This window comes from Pieris brassicae, chromosome 5 (genome assembly GCF_905147105.1).
Source record: "Pieris brassicae chromosome 5, ilPieBrab1.1, whole genome shotgun sequence".
Taxonomy (NCBI): domain Eukaryota; kingdom Metazoa; phylum Arthropoda; class Insecta; order Lepidoptera; family Pieridae; genus Pieris; species Pieris brassicae.
Window position 1 is genome coordinate 10,605,818 of NC_059669.1, and position 24,051 is coordinate 10,629,868.

The window sequence follows — 24,051 nt, forward strand, 5'->3', positions numbered from 1 at the left end:
GAAATACCATCCGTATCACTTCGATGTCCGTCGTTTCACAACTGAGCGTATATTAAGGCAACTATGTGGAACCATCTGATTTTCGTATCAATTCTACTTAGGGTCCTTGAAGAAAAGAATGTACCAATTCTTAAAAGGTCGGCAAAATATTTGCGAGTCTTCTGGCATTGAGGCAGGTGAGCCTCCTGCTCGTTTGCCTCCCGTTATATAAAACAAATCTAGTGTCAAAACATAGCACTGTTCCTGTGTATGTCATAGATCGTGCTGTCTCGTTTCTAAATCTAAGTTTAAGGTATTTTTTTATTAAGTTTTTAACCAGCTCTTGTAGACTTTTACCTTATCAAATCCAAAATTAATTTATTTGTATACACTTCTGATCGTTCTATACGTTTACTACCAGTTACTACAAGGGCGAGAAGAACTGGCAGGAAAATTTCAGCAACTCTTTTAAAAAAATATCTTCTAACTAGAACTGTATGTATGTAAAATTTGTAATGTAATTAATTAATAAAAAAAAATTAATTTTAGTACGGCTTCAATATGGTGATACAACACAGAGAAGCGATCAACAGCATTGCACTATCTCTAGTACATCATTCGTTACGGACCAAAGCGCTGGTACTGGAACTGCTGGCTGCCATATGTCTTGTGAAGGGAGGGCATCAGATTATATTATCTGCATTTGATAACTTTAAGGTATTTTTTTTTGTATATTTGTAGCGGCTTTTGTACTTTAGTCTGCAGAGATTTGAAGACCGGAAAACTTCCGTCATTATTTATTTATTACAAAAATACATAAATTGTCCTTACAGACTACGCCAGTACGATAATGTCGAGAAAAATAAAATAAAGTATATAATATTTAATACATAATATTACTACTGTGAATTCACTCTGCGAACATATACATATGTGGATAGTGTCAGAGACAGCATTCAGTAGGCGCAACGTCTTGATTAACGGGGATCTGTGCAACATTTCTTTCTTCGTTCATATCCTATAGGTACAAAGAAACCCAGTTCTTGAAGTACATTTGGGTTGCATACTACACCCCACAAGACTTATACTTCGATAGTGTCTTAATTCTTAATATGAAATAAGTAAATGAATTTTTTTAATTAAAAGTCTTTCAGCACAGACCACTATGTTGAATTTTTCCCTATGACATTTTTAACCAATCTACAGGCTGCCTGTAGTCCTTTATATATTTCTAATTTTGTGTTTAGTCAACGGAGTGTTAAATAAATAGATACAATAATAGTTTACCTTCAATATCAATATACCTTCGCCTGAGATTGCATCCGTTTCTTTGATTATTTTTATTTCATAGACAAAAACAGAGTGTTTTCCATTTATTAGAGACTGTAATTAGTGTTATTGGACACTTTTATTGTAAATTTATTGCTTGAATTACTTATTAGTCTTAAGTTAGACAAGAACTCTTATGTAAAGACACATGTATTAAAAAAATATGCCAATAGGTGATCTATCTAATCCATCTATCTAACACGTCGTTTTTTGGATTTGGGACAAGCCGGTTTCCTCACTATGCTTTCCATCGCCGTACGGGCGAGTGTTAAACGTACATAGACAATGCTAGAGTTGGAAGTCTGTACAATATTTTAGGTTTTACGAAATATACCTAAACTTGTCCGACTTTAGTAATATAAAAAAAAACACGAATAAAATACACGTTATCCCTGAGTCAGGCTATATTCCCAAAATATTAAAAAAATAAGCAGCCCTGCGAAGGCAAACGGTAAATCGCTACTATATATAAACAGTTAGTCATATGTATCAGATATTTTTTTTTTCGCTTTAAAGAAGCATTACAGTTGAATTAAATGAATAATAATAATATTGTTTCGTATTCAAGGAGGTGGTCGGCGAGCCCAGAAGGTTTCACACACTGATGGAGTATTTCATGAACTACGACACCTTCCATATTGAGTTTATGGTAATTATAAAAAAAATATAATGTATTTTTTATAAAAAATAATTGGTTCTTAGTATACTCGGAGTCCTCTGTTACACTACTTAATTGTAGAAATCATGCCCTTATACAAAAAACTTATTTATTTTAAACAAAAATCTCTTCTCATAACACCGTAGACACAATTTGAAATAGTCAAAAGAGCGCTTATGTTGAAATAGAACAAGTTGACTGAATTATTTTTAAAGAATTATCCACTTCTTCTGCCATCTTATTTACATTTTATATTAACCACTCATACAACAAAATAATAAATACTAATCAATTGAATGCTATGCTTCACCTCAGGAGTAGGCCTTTACCCAAAAGGGTTCCGTACAACAGAACCGAAGAACAGAAAGTAATGGAAATAACTGATCTGAAATTATGGTTTCATGCGCCTCTTTCTTTTTCATGTGTCCCTTTCTGTTCCATGTGCCCTTATCTTTTTCATTAGTCCTTTTTTTGTATTGCCCCTAAAACCGTTTAGGTGTGCGCTTATGTTGCAGTCATCTAGTTAAAGATTGTAGGCTATTAAACATACAAGGTTAATGGCGCGCGGGACGAACGACCGGCGCTACCAATTGTACGCTATGCACTGTCGGAATACATATGTGCTATAAATACAACTGTTTACATATATTTAATTGTTGCCATTAGTTTTGTCGTGGTGGACAATTGCCCTTCTTTTTATTTAATTATTTTTATAGTTCTCTGTTTCTGTATTACTGCAACGAAGTGTAATTACTAAATGTTTTTTTTGCTAAGGGGATTTTTTTAAATATGTCATAAAATAATGTTTGTTTTATGTATTTCTAGGTAGCGTGTATGCAGTTCGTGAACATAATAGTACATTCAGTAGAAGATATGAACTTCAGGGTTCACCTTCAGTATGAGTTTACGGCGTTGAAACTTGACGACTACCTTGAGAGGTTGCGGCATTGCGAAAGCGAAGACTTGCAGGTATTTCTTGTCTTAAGATTTGTCTAGCATTGTGTATTTTTATTTGCAATGTGTATAATTTTAATGGTAATTAAATATTTTATTTATTTGTAACATTTCAACAGGTCTCTCAATTAATTAATTATTTATAAAGATAATTATCGTCAGTGTGGGATGACACCTTCCACATACGTAGATTGTACGACATTTTGATCCATAATAACCAAAATACGACAATTTTACCGTCCTTGTAATAACTATCAAGTTGCCTGGTTTCAAGTCGTGAACACTTTACCCTTTTAAATATATTATAATATTGTCGATATTTAAATTTACAAAATTGAGTACATTTTATAGAAATTATGTTTAGAGTTAAAAGTATTATAATCAGACGTTTTTTTTATTTATACGAATTAATTACAATATTCTAAACCTACATAATAATAATTATTATTATTAAAGATGGAAAATTTAAAATATTTAAAAAGTTAGGTCCCTGTGGTCAAGTTATTTGAAAATGATTTGCCGCTTTATATATTAAATATAATTCCAGGTACAAATATCAGCGTACCTAGACAATGTTTTCGACGTGGCTGCGCTCATGGAGGACAGTGAAACCAAAACAGCTGCTCTCGAGAAGGTTAACGAACTCGAAGACGAATTGGGACATGTGAGGCCTTTTTAATATTTAAGGTTTTATGGTCTAGAAATGGACTATGTGAAGAGAAAGTCATTATGATAATTGATAACACATAGCCATAGCTTTTTTTTGTTTTAACAGATACAAATACTAATAAAAATATTAATTACGCAGGATAACCAAGAAGCTTGCAAATCGTAATAAACAGATCAGGTTGAACTTATAAGACACCAGAAACAATTCTACAAAGTTATACTCATAAGTTGTACCTTGATAGACTCATTTTAACAAATAAAACAACACACTACAATAAACCAGATATAAAACTTATAGATAAAGTTAAAACGGCGTAGTTAATATCGCCATAACAAGACAACTTACAAGAAACAATAGCTCAGTAAATCCGGAAATATAATCTTTAAAATGCATTTAAAAGAATCTATAAAATTCCCTATCATTTTGTCCATCACCGAAATAATGCCAAAACACTTACACATATCTATCAAATTGTTAGACCTCCTGAAATTCCTTTTTACCATCCTTCAAAAAACAGTAATATTAAATACACATAATAATTTCTACAAGATAAACCAATAGAGGATCTTTGACAATCTTTGTTTTTAATTTATTTTATTATTATTTATTACATAAGATGTCATGTGGAACATGGTGTAATTGTAACAGCTCCTTACAAACGTTGTGTAAAACAAAAAAAAACTTGAAGAATAAAAAGAGTGGAGGAGAGTTTATTGCCAGTTCTTCTCTTCCCTTCTACGCCCTTGATTTGAGAACTGGCAGTAAATGTAAATTTAGAAGCATTTAATGTATATTTCTTTTTTTGACGTTCATTAGTGTACCTATATGAATAAATGATTTTTGACTTTGAATAAAAACCTATGTTCACTTGGCTTAGGACCGTGTGGTACAGTCTACCAGGATCAAGAATCCATCGAAGTAAACAGTTACCAAACATGATAATAGCAATAGTAATAATAATAACCATTATTTAATTTCAATATCCTTTATTTCCATTTCAAATGTTGTTAGGTTGTAAGGCCTCAACTTTTACTAAAAAGTATGCAGTAAAAGTTTGTTTTAGCTGGTATTCACTGGCCCAGTACAAATTATTGCACTCGATATGGAGAAAAAGAAGTATCCGTTAAAGAAGTTTAAACGCGTTTTAATTAGATAAAAAAGTATTTTCTTTCGAATGTATATTCATGTAAAAACTGTATTTATTGATTTCTCGTTCCTTTCAGGCGCACGAAAGGCTGGCAGCGTTAGAAAGAGATGCAATAGCGAAACTGGCGACGCTCGAATCTGAGCTTGCTCAAGTAAGGCAAGAGCGGGACCATCTCGCCGAAGCGAGAAGACAGGTCGTTGAGGAGGTTAGTTTTAACTGCTTTTATTCAGTTAAATTTTACTTAAATTGTCTCTTTGGGCTTTTTTATAGGTAGAGCTTTTTAAAACTCGCCCTGTCTAGCCGTTAGCTAAATAGCCTTTGAATCTCAATCTATATATATTTTGAAGCTCCGGGTCTAAAAATGATATTAGTGTCTGATTTTATACTTAGCTTTCTATAAAAGAACAGGAAAACAAAATGATGATGATTATTATGATCATGCCTACCAAATATATAAAAAATGGTTATATAGTAAGCGGCCTATCCATTTTGGAAGAGTGTGACGAGATTTTTATATACCTATGCTTCTTGTAAATATTTCGAAAAATCCAGGTGTCAACGTTGCGGCGAGCGCAACAGGATTCCCGTAACAGACAGTCCATGCTAGAGTCGAAGGTGCAAGAGCTGGAATCTCTCACTAAATCTCTACCTCGGGGTGCCTCAAGTAAGTTTTATACCACAGACCCACCAGCAGTGTCAAGACTTAGAGCTGTGGCAAACGGGAGACGTATCTATTTTTTTAATACCCTGAAAACTTTACACATGATCACAGTTTGTATCTTTGATATCGTATCTTTTTTTTTTTCGTTTATAGTTTGAACCTTAATAAAAATAACAATAACTTAGACTAAAAATGTGAATAATATGTGAAAGTTTTGCTCTTTGTTTAGTTTTGATTCATCAATGCTTTATTAAAGGTACAGCCACCTATATACATAAATACCGCATGTCTATGTAAATGGTTAACACACATAGAGTATAATTCGGAGGATTTGATTGATTTTAAAACTCTATATTTATTTCAGTGGGTGCAATATCCTCCGCGCTCTGTAACGGCAACATGCAAAACGGTCCCACCAATGGCCATGTTTCCCCCCCGCACCTCACAAATGGGGATGTACATTCCCGAATTCCCTCGCCACCTGGCCCTCCAGTGCCACCTGTTCCCCCCGTGCCGCAGGTGCCCCAGGCCCCTTCGCCTCCTTTGCCCCCTCCGCCGCCGCCTCCTCCAGTGCTAATCCCTCCCCCCGCCCCACCGGCCCCTCCTGCGCCTGGTCTTATGCCTGCCCCTCATCACACAGACGCAATGACCATAAAGAGAAAGGTGGATACGAAGTATAAATTGCCAACCTTGAACTGGATCGCGTTGAAGCCTAATCAGGTGAGTGGCCGGTATCGATTGTAAGAGATTGATTAGATGAGAAGTATGGAAGAACGGCAATAGTCTTGTTAACATATGAAAACATAATCGATTCCGTTAATCGTTTCCGACAATACTGAATATCTTATATTTTTATAATTTAATCTTAATTACAGGTCCGGGGCACAATATTCAACGAATTAGACGAAGAGCGACCACGTCGAAGGATTAACTTCTCCGAATTCGAAGAGAAGTTCCGTATCGGCGGTGCGTGCGCAGCTCTGCAACACAACGACGACACTCTGACGTCATTCCCAAGCAAACGATTCCGTAAACCAGACACCTTATCCCTACTTGAACATACGCGACTTAGGAATATCGGTAAGAATTAGAGAATGTTCTCAAAAGCTTAATTAGAACTATTAAAAAGCATTTCAATCGAGACATATCTTGAACACCAGCTTAGCTGAAAAAATAAAAATACTTTTATTAAGTCCATGCAATACTTTTCTGATGCTGCTTACAAAGCATACAACATGTATTCAGAACTATGTATGTACTTTGTATTGACAAAGATTATCTATCTATCTACCATAAATTCTTCCAGCGATCTCAAGGCGGAAACTAGACACGCCAGTCGAAAAAGTAATGACAGCCATAAACAACCTCGACCTCAAACAACTACCTCTGGAGAGCGTAGAGATCCTTCAACGCATGGTGCCCACAGAGGCCGAACAGAAAGCGTACAAGGAATACGTAGCGGAGAAGAAAAACATCAACCAATTAACAGAGGAAGACAAATTCCTGATGCAACTCGCCAAAGTCGAGAGGATTTCGGCCAAACTGTCCATCATGAGCTACATGGGAAATTTCTTCGACAACATTCACTTAATAACTCCACAGATACACGCGATAATATCCGGCTCCTCCTCGGTCAAATCTTCGCAGAAATTGAGGAACGTCTTGGAGATTATTCTCGCGTTTGGGAATTATTTGAACAGCAGCAAGCGTGGACCGGCGTACGGCTTCAAATTGCAATCTTTAGATACGTTAATGGATACGAAGTCGACAGATAAGAGGGTGTCATTGCTGCATTATATCGTGGCGACGATAAGGCAGAACTTCCCAGAGTTGCTGAGCTTTGATACGGAGCTGTTGTATATCGACAAGGCCGCTCAAGGTGAGTTTTTTTGATTGGATATCAGTTTAATATGACTTGAACTTGTTAGGCTACCAAAGACGTGTGAGATGTAATTCATCTTTTAAAACATTATATTATCAGTTATTCACATATAATTTGGAAGTAGTCTTTCTATTTCCAGACAGTTTTGACATACCTTGGAGGTACATGTATAATATAAAACATATATTTTATGTACTTAATTATTTTTCAGTGTCGCTAGAAAACGTTTTAGCCGACGTAGCAGAATTGGAGCGCGGTATGGAAGCGGCGAGACGCGAAAGTGAAGCGCGGGACACCCATCGATCTGCGCACGCGCACGTTCTGAGGGACTTTATTGCGAACGCCGCGGACAAGCTACGGCGGTTACGGCACGAGACTAAACATGCACAGGTACTACTTTTTTATTGTGCTCATATATCCTTCAAGATATTGGTAAAGTTAGTTTGCTACGGTGATATAGTAGTAGATATAATAGGTTTAGCAAATAATTAATGCATTTAGCGTGTGCGGTAAATAATATCGAAAAATAAAAATAATTCGAATTAATTAAACAATTAATTCAGTATTTATAAGTACAATTTGATTTTCCTTATATTTGAGAAGATAATTCTTGTCTTTAATACTAACTAGATAACTAAAACGTAAATAGTATTTTCAGTATGATTCTCAAATTACTTTTAAATTGAATCGCTTAAGGACTATACGAAATCGCTTAATACCATAGCCCGATGGCATGTATTTTTTTAATATTTAAAATTATATTATATTATTTTTTCAGGACTCATTCGCATCATGCGTGGAATACTTTGGCGAGGCGCCACGTGGCTGTGACGCCAATACTTTCTTCTCGCTTCTCGTCAGGTTTACGAGGGCGTTTAAGGTTCGTTACCTATGAGAATTTATTAAAGCCAAAAAATAATAAAATTTTGAAGGAAAATTAATTTATTTTATTAAATTATTAAATTTAATTCAATGGCTCAGGCCAATCAATAAATAAAAATGACTACATTGGAGTTGGTTATATTTTTTGTTATTATTTATTATATATTTAGATTCCTTATTTATCAGTTCTTAGCAAAAGAAGAGCTTTTCATATTTTTGATTAACATTTAATGTAGCAAGCGGACATAGAGAACGAGCAGCGTCGTCGACTAGAAATGGCCGCGCAGCAAGCTGACCACGTCGACCCCAACAAAGTCAAGTTCGTACAGAAGAAACAACAGGTATTCACTATATAACTTAACCTTAAAATATTTCAAAATACACAGATACACAGATTCCGAGATACATATGGCGCTTTTGGATTCCAATGAAACATAGAATACGTTAGTAGAAACGAAACGAAGAAAATTTGGTCGAAATACTTGATTGGTTCCGCTTAGTTCCAAATACTGCTCGTATTATCTTATAGTACGCATACTTCACCAAGTAAACGAGAGATTCAGGAACGAGACTTTAGTTATACGTACGGGAGTACATCAAAAATATGATAGTTCTAAGTGTCGACTCTGGATCGACATATGACATGCGTAATTTCTGGTTCATATGGATTCCATTGGCTATAATAATCGAAGGGATCTGTGGATTTTCTTATCGTATAATGTATAAATTAATTTTACGGTGATGTACAGATATGTGAAATTGGCTTTGGTTACTTAAATTAGCTAAAAACTCACTCATAAATGATAATTATATACATAGATGATGTTTTAAAAGAAATTTGAATTATAACTTTTCTAAAATGCCTCGCTTTTTAGTTAGGTCAACAAGTTTTTTTGTGTTCAAATGACATAGTAAGGTTTTTGTCTATGGCAGGTCTATTTAAATATTTCTTTTGCAAATTTTAAAATGAATTAGGCATACATTTTATTTGGTACAGATATTTTATTTCCGTTTAAGTGACCGCGATGTTTGTATTGTATTTTACAAAGATTTTTAATTTTACGACAATTTTAATATGATCGTAAAACTAATAGCTTTTATGCTTAATTGGTGTTTGAATCGTGCGTTTCAGTAGTTGCATTTTTAATAATTTTTGCATTTCATGTAGATTTGATTCGTAGCAATATTTACGTGTCAATAATTATTAACATAACTGTAAATATTGCTACACAATTTTCGACTAATTTTTATTATGAAATCTGATCACTTGCAAAGTTTTTTACAATTTTTAATGAAAATTTTGTTATAATGTCAATTATTTTACATAGTTTTGAATACATATATTTTTTTGCAATGATTTGGTTTATTTTTTAGTTGGTTTGTCATCTTGAATCAGAGTGATTTCATTAGTATGGTGATGGTTTTGTATATGGCAACATTTAAAAAAAAATGTATTTATTGCACTTTTTTATTTTAGATATCTTAGACACTTTTTTTAAGTCTCATTAATCAAATTATAATGTATATATGATAATTTCAATAATGTTTTGAAAAATCTTTAAAGTCTCTTTAAGGAGTTACAGTCTAAGTAGTTGTGAATCGAAAATAAAGGTCAAATTTCCTTACGAGGACTATGTTAATCTTAGATTATCATAGATTAAGTGAGTGTTGTAATGTAGAAATGTTGCCATATTTACATAAACGTATCTGGTGATGGTAACACCATGTTAATTCTCACAGAGGTTTAACTACGCGGCCGTCAGCGCCGGCCTCTTGCAGCAACAGTTGTCTCAGTTGAGACACAGTTTAGACTCTGTCTAGATGACGTAAGTCTGATTCGGGTCCCCTGTGTGTACTAACCTCGGGTTCATTTGGTTATTTTAATTGGTGTTGTATAAGATTATCTTTTTATTTAGAAAGATCAATTAATTTTATTCATCCCTTAAACCGCCTTCAGCTATCTATAGTGATTATTGTCACTTCGGTGCATGTGGTAAATTAAATTCTACAAGCCACAGACTACTATTGTTACATAATGCAGAATACAAAAAAACAGAATGACATTAGCTCAGACTTTACTAAAGTATTCCAATCGATACAGCAATTTTGTCTATAGCCGGATAAGCATGTTCAAAATCTAAATGAATTAAATAAATCAGTGGCGCTACAGCCTTTTTAGGTCTGGGCCTCCGATTTCTGTATCTGTTTCATGATCATTTGTCAATCTAATAGGCAAGTAGGTGTTCAGTCTCCTGTGCCTGACACTTGCCGTCGACTTTTTTGTCTAAAGCAAGGCGATTTCCTTCACCGTTCGAGCTAATGTTAACAGGGCACATAGAAAGAAAGTCGATTAGTGCACAGACTGGGATCTAACCTACGACCTCAGAGATGAGGATCGCTGAAGCCACTAGGGCAACACTGCAAGAAACCCAAATGCATTTAATAAAAACATACCAATGTAATTTAAAAACAAGGTTTAGAAATGAAGATAAAATTGAAATTGAAGATATTGGTAGAAACACCAATTAAAACGGGTAACTAATGATAGCATGTTATCCAAAAGCACTCAGGCTTTATAAAACTCACGCGGTCACAGCATGCACACAAACCATGACACCCTGGTTTTTAGGGGAATTGCGAGAATGTAAGAAGTCGACCGTGGTATTGATTCGTTAAAAAGTCACGTTTTTTTTCTTTGCAACGAGACTCGCAGACTCATTACATATTTGGTCGTTTTATTTAAATTATAGAATATTTAGTCTATGGTAGCTCAGAAGTGTTGTTTCATGAATTTTATAGGATAAATAAACTGTATTTTTCTTAGATTGAGTTGTGAAGTCATTCACTTCAAGATGACCTACTTATTATATTTATAATGTGAATTTGTTTCCAATGCTGCACTGCATGGATGTACAGGGCATGTTATTTTTCAAATACTAATTGTATTTATGCACTGTTTTTTAAATCTTGTGTATTCTAGTTTTGTTATTATTTGTATTTATTGGAAGAATAAGTATTTCTATACCAATAAATATCACGTATGTTTCAAAACATTACATTTGTTACTTAAAAAGTATACGTTAGTAAGCAATTATTTGTTATGTTTGTAAATTCTCTATGGTATTTACTTATCCGCTATAATGCACGAAAGCACCGCTTAATAATAATGATTGTACATATTAGATATATAGTTTTTCCTAACAATTTCCAATTCCACAATTCCAAAAATATTTTTATTCACATTTTACTCATGTGTTTTTGTTACTAATCCTATACAAATTTACAGGAAGCTGTCATCAACGAATTAAAAACGAAATCACAGGCCGTCGGCGAAAAGAAACTACTCCTACAGGACGAAGTATACAATGGTGCCTTAGAGGACATACTACATGGATTACGAAGTGAGCCCTATAGACGCGCTGATGCTGTTAGACGCTCGCAAAGACGCCGAATCAACTCCCACAGATTATCCAAAGGCTTAGAAGAGCTGGATGTATGATATGAGCTGGAATCCAGCGACAAGCTGGATTTCTCAGTACAAAACGCGGTCATGTCTATCAACGAACGCTGTGGCGTAAATAAAAAACGCCGCAAAGACCTAGAAATGGTACACAAGAAGCCGATCGCAATATATAACATCGAAGACAATATTGATTTTTGTGATTTTCAAACCCGTAAACCCAAAAGTTCCACCTACAAAGTGGCCCCAACTGATCACCAAGTGGAAGAAAGGTGTGAACTGATCAAATCCACGTATGATGTGATATCGAAATATACGCGAGCGATGTTTGACAAAACAAATGAAACGGTTGTGTGAGCGTCTGTCGTCGTAGTATTACAATATTACAAGAGGGAATATGCGTTATTTTCTATATTCAATATGACTTATTAGTTAAAAATTTAAAAAAACCATCTCAGGCTTATACCTAATCATATTTTTAAACGTTTTGTGGCAAATAATTCTGGCGGATACTAATCTTGCGTATTCCCTAAACAATAGCGACTTTTTGATTTTTTGCGCTTAGCAACACCGTTCACTAGTTGTGTGTTGCCATTATTGCATATTTCACGAAATTACAAAATGTAATGTCCGTTAGTTTATAGCCAGTATTAAATGTACAAAGTATATTCTGATACATATTAAGGAACATATAGCCTACACTTAGATTTTGTACCGATAGAATAAGCATTTGATACGCCCACGGTTCATTCCACGCATATTTTGCTATTTAAATATACAATTTTCGACTTCTATACAGGATTTTTAACCCGGTAAAACGTTTTTTTAACACTAAAATGAGACTAAAGAATAATTTGAAGTGTATTTTGCGGCGTTTTTGTAGTACTTTTTTATCTTGGTTTGTTTGTATCCACGGTTGCCAGATACAAATACCACACACTGGTTTATATAATTACACACACCAATAAATAACAATTTTAACTGGCGGTATGTTTGAAGACACTGTATAATATAAAGTGATATGACTGGCAGCCCAAAGAGTTTTGAAATAGGAATGACTGAGGAACTTGTATTCATGATGATTATGTAATTTTAAAAAAATCAAGCTTGGATGGAGCCGCAATTTTTAATGTCCTTAATTTAAAGCTAGATTTACTTTTAAAATATAAAAGTTTGATATGCCTAAGCCTTAAAATACGCACATATTTTTAATTGTCTACTTTTTACACATTTGGTATTTGAAGTATATTTGGAAATAGATAATAATCACGATTGTACTGTGATTTGCGCGAACGATTTTTGTGCATTTACATTTAGCATTTGTACCTAATGATAGTAATAGTTCAAAGTATGTTAAAATTTTTACATGGCAATATTTCGCTTGTTAAATTACCGCATTGTGATATGCTGATTATAAAGATCTTAATTTTATCATCGACAATAGGATAGTCTTATAGAAGACACCTTCATGACATTAGATAATTCTGTACAATTTATTTTGATGACTTTATATTATATTGATTTAAAATGGGATTGAATGCAACTGATCTGATTAGAGATATTCATTTTTCCAATGTTTTGTAAATAATTTTATTTGTGTAGCAACACTGAACTGAATTGGAGCTGGTAGTGTAAATATAGTATATCTCAAGAAACTTGAGTTTTAACCTGAAATTTTGTTTTTTTTCGGATGAGTGTTGCCATACTTTAAGTTAAACTTATTTAATGGAGAATTAAAATAATATATTATTTCCAGTTTGCACAGTTTGTATTAGTGTGAAAACGCATTATTACCCTTTGAATAATTATCCTATGCATATAAAATTCTAAATTGGCAAGCAAGGATATTTTAGAAAATACTCAGAATAATGTGGTTTTGCAAATTAGGTGCTTTCCGCACAATATTGAGTAGTTTTATTATTTGGTAAACAGACGGTTCTGGTTTTTGACAGGGTTAAAGGCTATTAGCACAAAAAGTGGTTGTTAATGATTTGTTAATTGAAGTTAATAGGGATTTTGTTGGAGATTGGAAGTGTGAAAAAATATTTACTCTCATCTATTTGCTAAAATTTATCTGGTGAAAAACAAAATCATTAACTGCCCATGCAGTTAATGATAATATTAGTAATAATATTTTTCCAGTAACTTCCATTAGTTACTTGAAAAATTATGATTAAAATATTTTTTATTACCAAAAAGGTAAAAACAAATATTTGTAAATATGCCTTGCATTACATGTTATATGCTAACTTTTACACAGATTTAAGAAAATCAACATTTACTATGAAGAAATTATAATGGCCATGCCACTTTTAAAATGTATTGGATTTTACAGGTTTAGAAATTAAAAACTCATTGTCACTTCCAATCTACAACAAATGTGTTGAATCTCAAATTGGAACAACTTCCCTGTAATGTGTTTGTGATTTATAGTTGAAAGTTTTAATATTTTCGCTCATTGCATGTACGCTAGAGTTAGAGACAGTATTCAGTGATGCAATAAACAAACATTTTACAATGGTTTTTATTTAATTAAAAATTCACTCCACATTTTTCAATCATAACAATTATCTGTATATAACATAATATATCAAAATTTATATCCATTTTGAGGGTGTTAATGAATTTTGATGGTTCTTTATCCCACAAGTGCCAGACATACCCTTTTTGCCTACAAAGCCTTAAACAGCCGGTCGGCTGTTTCTTTAATTTTTTCCACAATGGTGCCAACCTCAGCCATTCCACCTACTCCAACATCTCCACACATTAACAATTTGCTTATTGGTGGTATCTCCTCATAACCCCAACTCTTTAATTGTGCAATTTGTGTTCCTGTGATTGGATGTTCCCACATTCGAGTGTTCATAGCTGGACAGAACAGCAAAGGTTTTTTAAAGTCCCATGCTCTAACTGTACAGGTAAGCATATTATCACATATTCCCTGAAAATAATAAATGTTAAATTATATACTTTAATTAAACTAGAATATTCATATATAATGCATATAAAAACAAAAGAACCTTTTATTCTAAGTTTCTCTTCTTTTTATATAATAGTATAGCATTAAACAGAATGTGCAAAGAACTACTTACTGTTGATAATTTTGCCAATGTATTTGCATCTAGAGGTGCTATAACCATCATGTCAGCGATTTTGCCTAATTCTATGTGCATAACTGGATCACCTCTCTTCTTCCATGTTTCCCATTCACAAGTATCGTCATAAATCTTACTTATTATCTCATCAGTTTGAAAAAAATGTTTAGAATATTCAGTTGCTATGATATGAATCTGTAAATTCTTTGTTTTTAGTAATCTAAGCTAGTTTCAACAATTTCTTCAAAATAATCTTAATATTTTTAATAAAAATTAAATAATATACTTCAAAAAGTAATTCAATTTCTTATACACCTAATATATTTTATTTATATACCTAATAATGGAATTAAAATACATTACTTGAATTTTATAGTCCTGTAGTTTTTCATTTAATTCCATCAAACTTTTCTCCAGAATGGGTAGTTTTAATGCCGCTACACTTCCAGTAACACCAATAACAAGGTTAAAAGATCTCTTTTCCATAATTAACTTTTTCATTTGAATTTATTATTTTTATTTGCATTGAAAACAATTGATATATAATATGTCCTCTTATTTCTTTAGAAAGCGATAGAATGTAAACAGAGATCAGCTGTATTTTACTATCAATTACAAACATAGCTTTGACAACTAACATGGACAGAGGCTAGCCAGTAACAAAGGTGACAAACTTCAAAGTCAAAACTTTGGTCTCATGTTCGCGACATTATCAATCCAATGTCGTTTAAGCTGTCAAATCTCGATCATATCGACAATTCGACATTCGACGTTACTTTCAGTTTTTTGGCAGTTTTTCTTGGAATGTTGTGTTGATGAGTGTTGTGTATTGTTATGGTTTTTTATTTACGAACAAGTTTCTAATAATATTTACATATTATTAAATTAGCTATGCTTAGATCTAATACTTAACTGACAGGTGTTAGTTTATAGTTAATATATATGTAGTGTGTCAGAAAATGGAGGGAAACTCTAAGTTTTACGAGGGCTGCGGTCAGGAGGGCCCAATTCGATGTATATTTCTGTGTGAATTCCATCCTACAGCCGGGCCAAGAATTACTTGCCAAGTGCCCGAGAACTATATTTCTAAAGAGATTTTTGATACTGTCAGTCATTATATCATACCAAAGGTGCAATTACAAAGATGCACCCTCACCGTGTAAGGAAAATATCTCATACATTTTCTTTAGTATCTCAGAATAATTTTATAAACTTGAAGCTATTGATAATTACAATACTCAATATTAAATTTAAACCAATTTGAATAATATTTCTTGGTATTAAGATAACTTTCTTTCACAAATTGAAATATTTTTATAAAACTTATGAAAACTTTCACATTACTTAATTAAATTTTATGTTATTTCATTGCAGTACACTTTTGGGTTCAAAAATCCTTGGTTTTCCAGTCAGAATTGACAATAAAAAGTATGCCCGCAATGCATATTATTTTAACCTGTGTTTTGTATGTGATGCCTGGGCCCGAACAGTACACTTGGAACCACTTGTGAAGAAACTTACAGAATATTTGGTTAGTTAGGTATATATATTTTTAAATAGCTCTAAACCTAAGGCAGTAAAATAAAATTTAATATAACTCGTGAAATTAAAGAAAAAATACAATTATTGATTTAAAAGAATTAAGAATATGTAAAATTATGCTTTGTTTTTAACTAATCTTAATTGTCAACAGTTATCAATGGAATTAGAAACAGAATGGCTATCAAAGCAATCATTATCTGGTGATGCCAAAGAGCTGAATGGACTCATGCGGCAGGTTATGCAAGATATAAACTCTAGAAGAATGTGCACATTAACTGGTAATACTTTATTAAAATATCTAATACTTAACTACTAGTTAATAGATCTAACTCCGGAGAAACTTATGTGCAATAAGCTTACATGTCTGCCATCTATTTACACACAACGGATCATCCTAACTGATTGAAGTCGCGTAACCCACAATAGGTCATCGGGCGGACTATGTCTGTTACATTGATAAAGAGAAAAAAAGAATGTTGTGTATTGATCAGGTACCTCACACCATTATCATATCACTAGTTATGGTAGCCTCAGCTATACAGCATCTACATTACCATTTAAGCTACTAAGTTAGTCCTAGTACTTAATTAAAATAACGTAATCTCATTATTAACTAATTAGTGATTCGACGACAGTTGTCGCTCTAGATACAAGAAAATTACGTTCATTTGAATTTTTTAATACGCTCGTTAAATTAACATTACCTTAACACGACTTAATTACTAAGCTCGTTAGTAATGTATTTATTATCAACAAATTTGAACACAAATTAAATAAATATACGAGACGAGAAAGAGTTTGATAGCTGTTCTGAAACATTAAAATATTTTTTATGATAGTTAACCATCTCGATCACGTCAACTTACATTAAAAAAACATTTTAGCATTTTATTCGTTTAGGAACTATGATGGCACGGGCACATCAAATATACGATATATCATTGTATAAGAAGTTAACTTTATTTATTTACAATACTCACTATACCTACTACTAGTTTATAAACAATACGGGAGCTGATTATAATATTAGAAATATTAATTTCAATTTCTTCAATCAATTTCATCATCAATTCATTCATTCAATGATTCAATCATCTTCCTCAGGGTTATACTTAAGTCCCCTCTCTGTTCCCAATAGTTATAGAGATCCCATTTAAAACTATAGTTACTTTAAAGGTTTACAACTACTGAGGCCAAGGGCTCATCGGCCCTAAAATGTTCTAGCTGCAATATATCACGATATAAGGTCAAAAGTTAGGTAAATAAACTCCGATAAGCGTCAGACTGATAATAGCACAATATACTCTTATCATGTATTACATTTAATTAAGATAATTTTGACATTGATTTTAGTACATAATTAAAAACGTGTTGTATCCTTTTTATATATAATTTTATAATTTATTTATTTTCCACATAATTCCATCTTAAGAGTTAGATACGATAGAACTACACAATAGTACCTACACCAATAATTCTACATAAAAGATACATTAAAAATATATATACCTAGATCTTATAACTAATAACATAACAAACAGCTCTTGTAAACTCAGCGAACAAACAAATAGGTCTCCCTCGATAGAAATCTCATTTATTACCTGTATCGCTCGCGTGAGTGGCGCCTCGCTAACCAAGTTGGAGTGAGCGCGAGATACTTCCAAAACTTGTGGTTTCCGCCTCAGCTTCTTGCTTGGAAACCGTAGACCCAGTCTCTCCATTATATCCACATCATGAACCCGACCCATAAACTCTCTTCTCTTCCGTTCTACGCCCTTGATTTGAGAACTGGCAGTAAATGTAAACTTAGAAGAATTTAATGTAAATTTCGTGTTTATTGACGTTCATAAGTGTACATTGTGTTTTTTTTCCTCTTGTTATGGCTTTTATTTATGCCAACTGGGCACAAGGTACTTCGCCAGTGTCGTGTAGATGGAGAAGACACGAAGGAGATTGATCGGTAATAATAATAATTAAGTTAATTTTGAATATGCATAAAAAAATAACTGTTACATGTATTTTGCACTACTTGCCTATCTTATTTAATACATTTATTTTTTTCTTTACTCACAGTGGTTGCCTGGAAGAGATCGCTCGTAAGCGATAAGGCCGCCAGTTGCCCTCCTTTTGATTTAATTATGTTAATTTTTATTTTTATTTCGTAGTGTAACGAAGTGTAAATAAATAAATAAAATAAATAAAAAAATTAGTTGAAATTGGATTGTTAGTTTTGAGACAGCACAGACAACACAAATATGAGTAAAAGCATCATTAAATACTGTTTACTATTTATGAATAATTTATATATATTACACTTTAATTCTATTGATTTTTTATATATTTACATAAAAATCTACAATATGGACTAAACACAAACATTAACAAACATTTAACACTTAAAGGACGGGGGACTTTAGGGGTAAGAATGTCATAAAGAGGATAAGTTAGTTTGGGACAATTAAATAGTATGTGAGATACAGTGCCTTCATCCAAGCCACACTCACAGATAGAGTGATCCCTTATCCGGAGCTTGGCTAGATGAACAGGGGTGCAAGCATGTCCAAGACGCAGACGCGAGATTGTAGATGTAATCCAGCGATTTGCATTTCGATAATAACAAAACCAGGGTTGTCTTGGTATGTTTGGTTGTATGGAAGCATAAAACTTACCCTTAACCGATTTGGAGTCATTCCAAAATGTCTTCCACGTTCTGTCCAGATATATCTTTGCAAGAGAACAAAGATCCTGAGCTGAATTTTTAAAATGATCTAGAGAACCTGACTCAGCAGCTGCTTTGGCACAAGAATCAGCAGTCTCGTTTCCACCAACACAGCCATCTGGAGACAGCTTTGATGCGTCAGTGTAAATAAGAAGATGATTTGACCAATTTTTATTAATATAGCTTTGTAATTTGATGTTGGTATCTGGGGCTCTTTTGATCAGACCAAGGTCTGTGATGATGGGAGGTTTGTATACCAGGGCTTTATAAGGAGTAGAATATAGGGGATTTGTTGGAAAAGATATCATGGGGTTAGGGAGGCTGGTGTACTTTAGATAACTATCGAGCAGATAGGAAGAGGAGTTGCGGGTGCAAGGAGCATGTGATAGTCGGGTTAATCGATGCCAAAGAGGGTGGGATGATATCTGTAACATCTTGCTAACAAAGCGGTCACATAAATACTGCCGGCGGATGTGTAGAGGAGGATCAACACACTCAACCTGCAAAGCATTAGTAGGGGAGGATTTCATTGCACCTAGAATGATTCTTAGGCACCTATACTGAATTTTGTTTAATTTTCCAGCAGCTGATTTGTTAAAGGGATCCAGAACAAACATACAGTAATCCATATGACTACGTACTAAGGCATTATACAATAACTTTAAAGAATAGGGGTGGGCACCCCACCAAACCCCCGCTACTGCTCTTAGTACGTTAATACCTTTTTCACATTTTTTTATTATGTGTTTAGAGTGGGCAATTCCGTTCAGCCGATTGTCTAAATAAATACCTAAAATTTTTACTTTATCTGTCAGGTTGATTGCTTGATTTTCAAATGAAATGAGTAGAGTAGGAATGTATCTCTTCCTTGTAAAGACCACTGCCTGAGATTTGCCAGCTGACAGGGACAAGCCGTGGTCAGACAACCACTGGCCTAGATAATGCAAAGCAGAATTGATACGACAGGATACTTCCCCTATACTGCCTGAGCTGTGATAGAGGACAATATCATCAGCATATTGTAAGATATTACAAAAACTGGTGACAGACACTTCGAGATCGTGGGTATAAATGCTATAGAGCAGAGGGCTAAGAACTGAGCCTTGAGGGAGACCTTTCCAGACTAGTCTCAGAATAGATCTGCAAAATAGCAGATTACATATGAGATGAACCATCCTCGAAGGTACACTCAGCTTAAGCATTTTCTGCCTGAGCGCCGGAAGTAGGACATTGTCATATGCAGAAGCAATATCAAGAAACACACCCACAAGGTACTCTCCTTTTGTAAAGGCTAGGCGAATGTCTGTTGTCAGTATACTGAGGCTGTCTGTGGTACTCAAACCCCTCCGGAACCCAAATTGGGAGGAGGGGAGAATATTTCTACTTTCCATTAACCATTCCAGTCGGTTTTTAAGAAGGTGTTCTGTTACTGTAGCTAAAGTAGATGACAAAGCTATGGGTCGATATGAATTTGAATCTAAAGGGATTTTTCCAGGTTTGAGAATGGGAATGACTATTTGAGATGTCCAAGATGCCGGTATAATACCAGTTTCAAAACATTTGTTTATTATTTTAAGGTAGTAAAGTTTAGCTTTGTCATTTAGTCTAGCCAGGAAGGAATATGGAACGCCATCTTCCCCTGGAGTCGAATCTTTGAGACCATGAAGAGCTATTTGAAGCTCAGAGAAAGAAAAGGGAGCATCCATTTCATCGGAAGCTGGAGCTGGCATAGAACTCAGAAATGAGTCCACATAGGGAACGAAAGGTGGAGCCAATTTGTCTGCAAAGTTGTTAATCCAGTCAGAAGGGTTATTTGAAGAAACATCAACATGGTTCAGGGAACGACGGAATTCTCACATTTGACCACACAATAGTGGATGGAGAGCGAGGGCTAAGGGATTCACAAAATTGTATCCAACTAGATCTTTTTTTTTTCGATACTAACCTTTTAATTTTAGCATCAAGCCTCTGATAATTATTAAAGTTCTCCTGAGACATACAGGCTGAGTAAGATTTCTCTGCAGCCGTTCTCTTACCAAACAAATCGCTGCATTCATCATCCCACCAGGGAGAGGAAAGCAGCAGATTTTTAGGAGAGTGCTTTTTGGGGATCTGATAATCGTCCGAAGATTTGAGAGAATTTAAAAATAGATCATAGCAAGACAAGACATTTTCTTTACGTTCCAAATCCGGCAGAGAGTCTACCATACAATCAACGGATTGGGCATACTCTTTCCAGTTTGCTTTTTTGAGTTTATATTTCAAAAGGGGGTTGTGGTAAGAGAGGGGTAAGGATTTGTTGTTTAATGTAATAAGTATGGGAAAATGATCACTGCCATAGGTGGACTCAAGGGCGTTCCAAGTTAGTTGCGAGGCCAGGTTAGGGGAGCAGAGGGTGAGATCCACTGCAGATTTGGGATTCTGATTAGGGTATACCCTGCGAGTTGGGGAGCCATCATTGAGGATACAGAGATTGACAACATCGAGTAAGTCAATCAGCAGTGGAGCAAACCTATCACTAGCGTGGCACCCCCACATAGTGTGATGGGTATTAAAGTCACCCATGGCTATGATAGGGCTGGGAAGGGATGATAAAATTGATTGTATCTCGGGAAGAACAGAAGGAGAAGCGTGAGGAATATACAAAGATACAAAAGAAATATCTAAGGTACGAACAGCAACAGCATTAATCTGTTCGCTATGGGTAGAAAGAGGAATTTGGGAGAAAGGGAGGGAATGCCGTACAAAGACAGCACTGCCCGCATACCCATCATTCCTGTCATCCCTCAGACAGGAGAAACCAGGTACCCGAAATCGGTAACCAGGTCTCAGCCATGTCTCCGAGATGGCAACAATTGTGGGTTTATGGAGGTTTATGAGGGAGATCAATTCGTGTTTTCTTGAACGTAAGCTTTTACTATTCCATTGAATTAGGGTTATTGGGTCCGTTTTGTAATAATTTAAAGAGTTGGGATAGGTTTTTGGCAACGTTGGGCGGTAGGGGAATTTCGCTACATAGGGCGACAATACTGAGAAGGAATTCAGAAATAAATTCTAACATTTTGCCCTGAGGGGGAAGGGTGTCAACATTATTGCTGAGAGCACAACCATTTGGGAGAGATGAGGAGCACTCACCAACAATAGTCTGGTGAGCTGTTCTATCGTACCCCTTTGCTAGAGAAGCTTGGTGACGAGAGGAGCTATAGATTGTTTGGCGATAGGAAGTTTTGGTAGGAGTTTGGGCTGTTTGAGGAGATCTTAGAGAATAGACAGGAGGGGTAAACATTTCTTTTGTTATCTCAGCATATGAACGTCGGACAGGTGGAAACTGAATTGCTGCTTCAATGTATGAGATATTGTTCTGGGACATCACCATTTTTATGGATTGCTGTCGAGAAAATTCTGGACAGCCCTTGTCAGAAGCAAAATGTTTACCTGAGCAATGTAGACATGTGGATGTTTCTAAGGTGACTTCGCACGTATCACCTATATGGGGCTGAGCACACCTGTAACATCTGGGCTTAGATCGGCAGACCGATTTGATATGACTAAAACGGCAGCAGTTCAGGCACTGTATGGTTGGAAGTTTGTAGGTTTCGACAGGGAGGGAAGTGTGGTAAGAGTAAATCTTAGAAGGGAGCACTTGTCCCCTGAAGGTATGGACAACATATTGGGTAGGCACCCAGGTGGTGACACCCTCAGTAACTGATTTTCGGTTCAGTCGCCTTGACTTGACACCTCACCACATCCAGGAGGAAGCTCTAATGAATCAACGAGTTCGTCCATTGACCAGTCCACCGGTACACCTTTGACCAACCCCATTCTGGTTATGTTATAAGAAGGGATAATAGTTTTAAACTTGTACACAGCGAGAATCGGGTTAACCAGAAAGTTGTTGGCAGCTTCAGCAGAAGAGAACTCAACGGTAATTTTATTACGGCCTACATTTTGATGACATGACAGAACTAATTTTGTGCTTATGCATAAACTGACCGAATGTAATAGCACGTAACGAGGCTCCAGAAGATGGGTCCTCTACTTCCCGGGAAACTTGGACAATGAATGGACCTTTATCATCATTAGAGTACGATCGAGGGCCATCGGAAAAGGAGGGGTGGACATATAGGTGTTGAACAGACGGGTTCGCCTGAGTGGGATCCGTAATTGTTTTTTTAAAGGAAGGCATATTTCTCTCCTCACCTTGTCGTTTGCGAGACGTAGAAAAGGTTCCCGGGTCGGGAGGTTCGGGGTCAGGATCTATTTTACTGGAACTGCAGCGACTATATAAGTTTAAATTTTATACTTTACCATCACCAAAGTTTTGTGAAGATAGAACAATAACAACTATTTTAGCTTTGGAAAATCACAGAAACACCGGAAAAAAAACTAAAATCTCACTGACACGTGCGTCAACCATCCAAATCCAAAAGCCACCGTACATTGTGTTACCTATATGAATAAATGATATGTGACATTGACTTTGAAATGCGCAGTCAATTGTTAGGTGTAGGTGTTGGACTGTTCTAAAAATTTTCACCTTTGGCCCAAGGATATCCTATTCTTGGTTGTTTTTGTTAGTTTTATAGGTTTGAGTTAAGAACTGCGTAGAAACTACAGGTATCACATCAGTAATTAACATTTTTTAATATAAAGTGTGTTCATAAAATAATTTTAAACGTAACTACTTTACGAATGTCAAGATATTAACATAAATTAGCTGTAAAATTATTTTCCCGTTTTGGTGCTTAATAAATATAGTTTTTATATAGACTTTATTTTCGTAATTATAAGATCGAATTTCAAATAGTTACGTCAATAACAAATAGTTTGAACAAAAACAACATTATTACTTTAAATATAGAATTGTTTTGTTCGTCAAAGGGGCTTTTGATTAGTTTTCATATTCCTTGAGGTGTATTTACGTAATTTCTTTTGTTACTAAAATATCGGAACGTGGGTTGTTTACGCACCGTTAGTAAATTGAATACAAAATTAATTTACCTTGCTCGGACAATTTAATGGATAAAGTATAAATTATTTGGAATTTCGAGTATCTCGTATATCGTTAAGAAC

At 34.7% G+C, this 24,051-nt stretch overlaps 3 protein-coding genes across 5 annotated transcripts in view; 2 read left to right on the forward strand and 1 right to left on the reverse strand.

Moving 5' to 3' along the window:
* Window positions 1–14,142, forward strand: part of LOC123709718 (formin-like protein) — an 85,027-nt gene extending 70,885 nt beyond the window's left edge. Inside the window, exons 6-19 of one of the 2 annotated variants that reach the window (XM_045661237.1) lie at window positions 529–696; window positions 1,877–1,957; window positions 2,792–2,935; window positions 3,468–3,584; window positions 4,814–4,942; window positions 5,290–5,401; window positions 5,763–6,118; window positions 6,274–6,478; window positions 6,705–7,277; window positions 7,492–7,670; window positions 8,059–8,160; window positions 8,399–8,503; window positions 9,903–9,988; window positions 11,449–11,581. In XM_045661237.1, coding sequence (XP_045517193.1) covers window positions 529–696; window positions 1,877–1,957; window positions 2,792–2,935; window positions 3,468–3,584; window positions 4,814–4,942; window positions 5,290–5,401; window positions 5,763–6,118; window positions 6,274–6,478; window positions 6,705–7,277; window positions 7,492–7,670; window positions 8,059–8,160; window positions 8,399–8,503; window positions 9,903–9,983 — 2,352 coding nt within the window. In that variant the 3' untranslated portion in view covers window positions 9,984–9,988; window positions 11,449–11,581. Of the gene's footprint in view, window positions 1–528; window positions 697–1,876; window positions 1,958–2,791; window positions 2,936–3,467; window positions 3,585–4,813; window positions 4,943–5,289; window positions 5,402–5,762; window positions 6,119–6,273; window positions 6,479–6,704; window positions 7,278–7,491; window positions 7,671–8,058; window positions 8,161–8,398; window positions 8,504–9,902; window positions 9,989–11,448 lie in introns of both variants that reach the window. The other variant, XM_045661236.1, reaches the window with a different exon arrangement.
* Window positions 14,129–15,372, reverse strand: LOC123709720 (phosphopantothenoylcysteine decarboxylase). Its single transcript, XM_045661241.1, has 3 exons — window positions 15,081–15,372; window positions 14,715–14,912; window positions 14,129–14,563 (listed from the first exon to the last, which is right to left on the reverse strand). The coding sequence occupies exons 1-3, from the start codon at window positions 15,216–15,218 to the stop codon at window positions 14,294–14,296; spliced, it is 606 nt and encodes a 201-aa protein (XP_045517197.1). The 5' UTR covers window positions 15,219–15,372; the 3' UTR covers window positions 14,129–14,293.
* A 130-nt stretch (window positions 15,373–15,502) lies between these two features.
* LOC123709719 (GATOR complex protein NPRL2-like) overlaps window positions 15,503–24,051 on the forward strand; it is a 38,212-nt gene continuing 29,663 nt past the window's right edge. Inside the window, exons 1-3 of one of the 2 annotated variants that reach the window (XM_045661238.1) lie at window positions 15,503–15,876; window positions 16,092–16,248; window positions 16,411–16,537. In XM_045661238.1, coding sequence (XP_045517194.1) covers window positions 15,677–15,876; window positions 16,092–16,248; window positions 16,411–16,537 — 484 coding nt within the window. In that variant the 5' untranslated portion in view covers window positions 15,503–15,676. Of the gene's footprint in view, window positions 15,877–16,091; window positions 16,258–16,410; window positions 16,538–24,051 lie in introns of those variants that run through there. The other variant, XM_045661239.1, reaches the window with a different exon arrangement.